The sequence below is a fragment of the Engraulis encrasicolus genome, chromosome 12 (genome assembly GCF_034702125.1).
Source record: "Engraulis encrasicolus isolate BLACKSEA-1 chromosome 12, IST_EnEncr_1.0, whole genome shotgun sequence".
NCBI classification, from domain to species: domain Eukaryota; kingdom Metazoa; phylum Chordata; class Actinopteri; order Clupeiformes; family Engraulidae; genus Engraulis; species Engraulis encrasicolus.
The window spans coordinates 225,663-233,691 of NC_085868.1; the positions used below are offsets into that span (position 1 = coordinate 225,663).

The 8,029-nt window shown below is 45.3% G+C and overlaps 1 protein-coding gene and 1 long non-coding RNA gene across 3 annotated transcripts; one reads left to right on the forward strand and one right to left on the reverse strand.

The window, feature by feature from the left end:
- Positions 1-312: 312 nt before the first annotated feature.
- On the reverse strand, positions 313-2,244 carry LOC134459957 (uncharacterized). 2 transcript variants are annotated; one of them, XM_063212467.1, is made up of 3 exons: positions 2,020-2,244; positions 1,431-1,532; positions 313-1,229 (listed from the first exon to the last, which is right to left on the reverse strand). In XM_063212467.1, exons 2-3 carry the CDS (start codon positions 1,474-1,476, stop codon positions 424-426), a joined length of 852 nt encoding a protein of 283 aa, XP_063068537.1. In that variant the 5' UTR covers positions 1,477-1,532; positions 2,020-2,244; the 3' UTR covers positions 313-423. The 2 variants fall into 2 exon arrangements, with proteins under 2 accessions (XP_063068537.1, XP_063068536.1); XM_063212466.1 differs by having other exon boundaries at positions 1,431-2,244.
- A 2,832-nt stretch (positions 2,245-5,076) lies between these two features.
- Positions 5,077-7,590, forward strand: LOC134459958 (uncharacterized). The gene is made up of 6 exons (XR_010036915.1): positions 5,077-5,418; positions 5,615-5,719; positions 6,169-6,247; positions 6,352-6,461; positions 6,719-6,823; positions 7,422-7,590. It is a non-coding gene; the product is annotated as an uncharacterized LOC134459958 (long non-coding RNA).
- The last annotated feature ends 439 nt before the right edge of the window (positions 7,591-8,029 follow it).

The following is an 8,029-nucleotide window of genomic DNA, read 5'->3' on the forward strand; positions in this document are numbered from 1 at the left end:
ATATGTCATGTAGGTTATTTAAAGTTAGTTAACCCATTGAAACACAGCGTTATAAATTTGTTGTTACCAGAATGGCAATGACAGAGCCACACAATACAGTACAGAGCACAGTACTAAAGGCTGTGTGTTATGTCATAGTATTACAATGGTAATTAACCTTTCAATGACTTTTACAGACTATTACTCAGATGGTACGGCATACATTATGGGGATATACCTGTATGTGCAATAATGAGTATAGGTCACTTGTAGAATGAGTAGAATAGGTCATTTGTTTTTAAATGAGTATGCTTACCAGCTGTGATTGCTGGACTTGAGACGGACCAGGAGCTGGTAGAGCTGAGGGCAGGAGGAGGCCATGGTGCAGGCGTCTGGCGCGTGGGGCAGAGGAGGCTGGGCCAGCAGCGCAGGCGTCTCGAGCTGTTACACACAGGGCTGGAGTGATGGCGAGGGGGCCAGAGGAGGCTGGGCCAGCAGCGCAGGCGTCTGGAGCTGTGACACACAGGGCTGGAGCGATGGCGAGGGGGGCCGGGGCGTCTGGGCCAGCAGCGCAGGGGTCTTGAGCTGTGACACACAAGGCTGGAGCGATGGCGAGGGGGGCCGGGGCGTCTGGGCCAGCAGCGCAGGGGTCTTGAGCTGTGACAGACAGGACTGGAGCGATGGCGAAGGGGGCCGGGGCGTCTGGGCCAGCAGCGCAGGGGTCTTGAGCTGTGACACACAGGGCTGGAGCGATGGCGAGAGGGGTAGAGGAGGCTGGGCCGGTTGCGCAGGTGTCTGGAGCTGTGACACACAGGGCTGGAGTGATGGCGAGGGGGCCAGAGGAGGCTGGGCCAGCAGCGCAGGGGTGTGGAGCTGTGACACACAGGGCTGGAGCGATGGCGAGGGGGGCCGGGGCGTCTGGGCCAGCAGCGCAGGGGTGTGGAGTTGTGACACACAGGGCTGGAGCGATGGCGAGGGGGGCCGGGGCGTCTGGGCCAGCAGCGCAGGCGTCTGGAGCTGTGACACACAGGGCTGGAGCGATGGCGAGGGGGGCCGGGGCGTCTGGGCCAGCAGCGCAGGGGTGTTGAGCTGTGACACACAGGGCTGGAGCGATGGCGAGGGGGGGCGGGGCGTCTGGGCATGCAGCGCAGGCATCTGTAGCTGTGACACACAGGGCTGGAGCCTGTACAGGTCTGCTGCCCACAAAACAGTGATGTCTGTCCCCTCTCCTGTACTGGGCATGACTGAATCTGTAATGGATCAAGTATTTTAACTTCAACTGTAAGGGGCCATTAAATTTGCAACAAGACATTAAACACAAAGGCCTGTAGACCAATAAGAAGACAAGACAAATCAAGTGCAGTGTTGTCATTTACAGGTTGAAAGGACCATAAATGAGGTTATGAAACAGAATAATACCATAAATCACCTGAAAGTAAATTAAGCCTTACCTTTTCGTATGGGTTGTGCCAATGTGTCGGTCTCTGCGCAGATCATGTCCCACTGTTGGCACAGGCTCTTAAAATTCCTCTTCTCTCATTGCCCCATGTCATCTACAGCCAGGAGTAATCACGTCGTTATTACAAATTGTTATGAATGGCAACAAGGCCCACATGTTGTTTGTTACTCTTAAAATCTTTATTTCAATCAACACTACGTTGAAATGTACTATATACGAGCAGAAAACAGCCCTTGAGGTTTGACAAAAAAGGTTGCATGTTGACTCGATAAGAAGTTTTTTTTTTACACGCGCAGATATTCCCCACAAGTATATCGAGTCGAACACGGGCATTATGTGGATGACTAACGTTATATACACACATATTTAAACACTTTAAGACAATTTATTCAAGCAATGTCAGTGAGGAGCGCTAACGTTACAATACCTAATAGCCAACTAGCGTCGTGCACCATTCACTTCATTCCGTTAGCAAAATATAGGCGTCATATATTACTGAATCGCCACAGATAGGCTACATCTTTTTGTAAGTATTGTCGCATATCACATGGTGACAATGTAAATAAACCATGATTGCTTACCTTAAATAACCGTGTTGACTTCATTTCCAAGTACGTAGCTCCTCTGTTGACATATCCCAGCACAAAAAATGGACAGCCGAAAAACGTCTGTCATTGGCCAGAAATGAGAACAGCGAGTTCCCCATTGGTAGGAAATGGACCGGCGCTTTTTGGCCATTGGCAAGAAATGAAGCGACATGCGTTACGATTGGCAAGAAATGGAGCGGGCAGCTGAACGTCCGTGTTTCAGGTAGCGCTAGCGCTAGGCTGCGGCCCTTTGCAGATGCGCTGTGACCCGGTCGTATGCGTAGTGGAGCTTCTGGTGGTGTTGGGCGACCCACTCCGTTTGGCTCAGCTCCACATTGTTCCCCACAGTTCCTGTAAGCAGATCAGCTGGCAGCCGCACATGCCTCCCAAACATTAGATAGGTTGGGGCATAGCCCGTGGTACTGTGCACTGCATGAAAAGAGGAATTTGTGGATGAGTTTTGCACCTTAAATTGCCTCATACCTCAAGCCACAGCATTTGCGGCTCCCCCATGCCCCCCTCCCATCCCCTTCTTAGAAGAGCCTTTAATATGTAAATGCCAGTGATCAGGTCGGGAGCTGCCCCAGTCAATTTCAAGTGGGGTGGGGTGGGGTGAGGTCAGGTGGGTGGGAGGGAGTGGGGGGTCGGCAGGCCTGTTTCTAGGATTTTGGGGTCCCTAGGCAACGGGATTGTTGGGGCCCTAGGGCATTTTTTGGCCTTTTACTAAAATGTGTGTGTGTCTGTGTCTGTGTATGTGTAGGCTATGTTTTTTCACGCTGCCCAGTGGTGTTTTTCAGAATCACTAACCATTAAACCAGGGATAGGGAACCTATGTCTCGAGGGCCCTTGAGGCCGTTTTATCCGGCCCCTGATATCATTATAATGTTTTGCAACTTCACAGGAATCTTAGAAATTACATTTCCAATGCAATTAAGTTAGCCTATATTCAGGGGACATAGAAAAGGTGGGGACTGTTTTAAAGGTGTCTACCTTTAAAGATGTCTATATGTCTATATAGGCCTAAAGGTGTCTATATAGGCCTAAATTTTATGGGGAAATCCTGATTTGTGTTCATAGTACGGCCCCCGGAGGATTTTATGACCATGGTAGGAATTTGAAGTGGCCCCTCGAATGAAAAAGGTTCCCCACCCCTGCATTAAACATTTCTACTAGCCACAGCTTTGCTGCCAGTACATTTTATTATGATACTATAAGCTCAGAAATTAAGTTGATCAAACAATTCGATCTGTGCTATAAACATTTAAATGAACCTACAGAATAGGCCTAGGCTATCAAAATAGAATCATCTGAATGATCTTTCTTGGACATACATTTTGAAGTGACCCTTCGAATTAAAAAGGTTCCTCAGCTGCTTTTGAGGAAAAACATCAATGTGCTTGGCCACTCTGGTTTTTAAATGGTATTCTGAACTAAAGCAAGGATTGTTCAAGTTAGTTGAAAATAGACCGTCTCTGGTTAAATTAGTTCTACACCAAGCCTTTAGGTGGCAGTAAAACGAATTGGCACAATGCGAATTCCACACACAAGCCACAAAGAAGCCATCAGCCGCGGTCAACAGCACCTTCCTGATTGAACAGAACCACGCGTTGTCTGTGTGGTTTACAAGTTTCTTGGCGATATGGGGGAAAGTTCCTCACATACCAACGGAAAATGGGCTTCATATACATGTAAGTACATTTTACTCAACTGTGGTTTAAAGTTTCAGTACTCAAGAGCGATTGAATAGCTCATCTGAACACAGATCCGCCATTGCTAAGTTATGGCACAGCCGCTTTACATAGCTGGTAGCTCAAGTCCCCTCAATGTGATTACACTAGTTGCTGCTGTACGCTAGGAAATTCTGATGACTTGCGAGCATCGTAATGACAAAATGCTGTGGTGAAACAGTGAATATGTTAACTATACTTGTTGATGGTAAATTGTTTGACATTGCTCGTTCTCAGTTGCCTTTCCCCTGCCTAAAGATAGACAAAGGCTACCGTTAGCATGCTATTGCGTTAGCTCATCAACTAGATGTTGGGCACTGCTCATTTTTCACGTCTGCCCGGCATTTCGTTGATGAACTAACGCTTAGACGCCTTGCCAATGTATTTTACAGCGGCAAAAATGCATCTAGGCGACGTTGGAAAGACTGGTGTGCCGTCTGGGTATGTTGGTTTTCAGTGCTGGGCAGTAGCGAAGCGACTAGTTTAATTACATTCTCTAGTAGCTTGGTCGTAGCGTCACTATATACTATGTATCGAGTAGCTAACATCCATTGAAACACCTTGCCCTTTCACCAAACCGACCAATTCTTCCATGTTGCGTTCTATATTATGAAAGCTAACCGTGAGAAGTTCTGGCGGCAGCTCTCAGTAACGCGAGCCCAATAGAGTTCTTCAGCGGAAGAGGAAGCATGTAGTAGATTGTAGTCTTTCATGTTAGCATTTAAGGACGTCCTGGTTCCTATCGGCTTCCGGCCTCCATTGGGAATGAATAGGGGTAAATTTCAAATAAGCTCCGAGTGCAAGCACGCGCTTAGCGAACCCCCGCAAACTGTCGAGGGTGTTAAAAATAGGCTGTAGGTATGACATGGTTGATCATTTTGTGTCAAACTTCGACATAAATACGATGTTGCGTCCATATGCTAAACCCGGAAGCTTTTGGCGACTACAGAAACGGCGCCAGTATCTAACGGCATGTACGTGCGGAAGGTTGTACCCATGGCAACCAAAGGAAAGTATGTAGTTCGGAAGTTTTAATGATCAGAAAGGGGTTAGCAATATTGAATTATAATCGTCATGATTTAACATGTGAATACACCAACATGATGATACGATCCATTCCACTAATGAGAAAGGGATGCGGGGACACGCTAATGTTCGTTGTTGCCGTGCAACTTATATTTTTGCCAAACCTGAATCTCTATGGCGTTTTGCAATGTAAAAAATCGCCAGGGAACCGGTAGTCCAAACGCCGCATACAAGTTGACGTCAACGCTGAAGAGCTCTATGTATCAGCGCGAGCTCAATATCGACCAGAGTGGTCAAGTTGAGCACGCCACCCCGAAATCAATGTGAAATACCCTGCCATTTGCAACAGTAGGCAACCTGTCCTTTAAAAGTATGGGTCCTCAAAACAGCACTTGTTGCACAAATAAGTGTAGATGGCCTCTTCAAGAAATTGAAATTATGTATGGTCACTTTTTCTTATTGTTTCACGTGGAGGTCTACTGACCTTGTCTAAATAATGTAGGCTAGTTTATGTCCATGTATTATATTAGGACCCAAGGTTAATGGGTTATTCTATTTACCATGTTTTTACAGGCTGCTGTCTCATATGGCGAAGACGAGTCACCTGAAGGCCTAACTCGCCATAGAAGACTGAAAGAATGTAAGATTAACTTCTTTGTGACCAATATGACTTGATCATTGATACATTTGCTATGTCAATATGAGGTTCATAGCAAAATATTTAATTTATTTGTCTCGCTTGTAGGAGCTGTAGAAACAACAGGGTGTTCTTTTTCAGGGTATTCTTTTTTATAGAACTGGACAGGTCATTTATTCGTTCCCCTTGTTTTTTGAAGTGTCCTGCAGGATGCTGTGTCCTGCAATCCTGTGTGCTGTGCTACAGACGCGTGTGGAGGTCAACCCAAAATGGGCTCAGTCTCACCACAGAAGAGTGAAAGAGGGTAAGCTTAAACTATAGCCTACGTCAGGGTCGGGGAACGTTTCTCATTCGAAGGGCCGCTTCAAATTCATCCGAGGGGCTGTAAAAGTCTTCCAAGGGCCGTACTATGAACACAAACCAGGATTTTCCCTTTCACTTTAGGCCTATATTGAAGGCAGCCACATTTAAACAAACGCCACCTTCTTCAGGTTCCCTGAATATAACTTAATTGTATTGCAAATGTATTTTCTAAGATTCCTTTACAAAATATGTCATATTTCATGTGAAGCTGAATAGCATGAAAATTATATCGGGGGGCCAGATAAAACTGCCTCAAGGGTCGCAAACGGCCCTAGAGACATAGGTTCCCCACCCCTGGCCTACATTGTCAATATGACTTGTGCTACTTTATAGATAAGTAATCAATGCTGTGCATTGCTATGTTTTGATTTATTTTCTTACATCCTACAGATCCTGGCAGGGAGACGGTAGTGTCCTGCAGAATGGTGATGGGCCAATCTTACAAGAGACCACAGAAAACTGATATAGTGTAAGATTATCCCTGTTGTGCTCAATAGGTCTTGCTTATTGACATATTTGCTATGTCAATATGAGGTGCATGGCAAAGTATTTATTTATTTGTCTCGCTTCTAGGAACTATAGAAACAACAGTGCCTGCTGCAGTATAACGAGGACACCCTGAGCAGAGGGCTCCAATAGACCCAGGTCCAGTGTCTTGGCAGGGTGAAATGGCACTGATATGGGTATGTACTAATGTCAGTTAAAATGAATGAATGAATTAATTCTCATATCTGAATAATGTGAACACTGGATTTACCACACACACACACACACACACACACACACACACACACACACACACACACACACCCTAGGCCTAGATGATTTGGACCCAAGGTTACTTTTACCACAGCTCTGGCACATCAATTTTCATTTGTTTAATAACTGGTCAGGTAATTTATTCATTCCCCTTGTTTTTGTTTTGTTTGTTTTTTTGTAGTGTCCTGCAGGATGCTGTGCCCTGCAATCCTGTGTGCTGTGCTACAGACGCGTGTGGAGGTCAACCCAAAATGGGCACAGTCTCACCACAGAAGAGTGAAAGAGGGTAAGCTTAACCTATAGCCTACGTCAGTGGTGGGGAACCTTTCTCATTCGAAGGGCCAATTCAAATTCACCCGAGGGGCCGTAAAAGTTCTCCAAGGGCCGTACTATGAACACAAACCAGGATTTTCCCCTTCACTTTAGACCTATATTGAAGGCAGCCACATTTAAACAAACACCACCTTCTTCAGCTTCCCTGAATATAACTTAATTGTATTGCAAATGTATTTTCTAAGGTTCCTTTACAAAATATGTCATATTTTATGTGAAGCTGAATAACATTAAAATTATATCGGGGACCAGATAAAACGGCCTCAAGGGTCGCAAACGGCCCTCAAGACATAGGTTCCCCACCCCTGGCCTACATTGGCAATATGACTTGTGCTACTTTATAGATAAGTTCTCAATGCTGTGCATTGCTATGTTTTGATTTATTTTCTTACATCCTACATATCCTGGCAGGGAGACATAGTGCATGAGACCATAGAAGACTGAAATAGGAGATTATCCCTGTTGGGCTCAATATGACTTGCTTATTGATATATTTGCTATGTCAATATGAGGTGCATGGTGAAGTATTAATTTATTTGTTGTTTCTACAGCTCCCAGAAGTGAGACTGAGTGCCTGTTGCAGTATGACGAGGACGCAGTGACCAGAGACCTTCAGTAGACCCTGCTGGCATGATTGGCGTCTGAAGAACATGAAATCAACAGCAATGTTTATAATGTTGTACATACCTGTATAGTCTGTATTAAAAGGCAGTACCTGTAGTATTTTTCCTCTTACTTTCATATTTACCACATATTTACTATGAATTGACAACTTTTACTAAAATCCATTTTTGTATGTGCCCTGACTAAAACTATCCTTAAACCTAACCTGTCAGAGATGTAACAACAACCTGCTCTTAGCAATGTGGCAGCAGTCTACTTGGATGCAGCGGGGAACATAGAACCCTTTTTTGAAAAAGCATTGTGTTTTCTGAGTTTTATGAATTGTGCCCTTCCCAAACATCATGCATAGGCTAAGCGTATCTATGACACGCTGATTTGAACTCACTATCGCGTGTGTCCAATACGCATTTTCAAGTTAAGTGGTGCAGCAGAAACATTACTTCACTGACAGGTTAGGTTTAGGGGTGGTTTTGGTTGGGGCACAGCAAAACGTATTTGCGTTTAGTAACTGAAATGCGCTGTGACAAAACAAAAT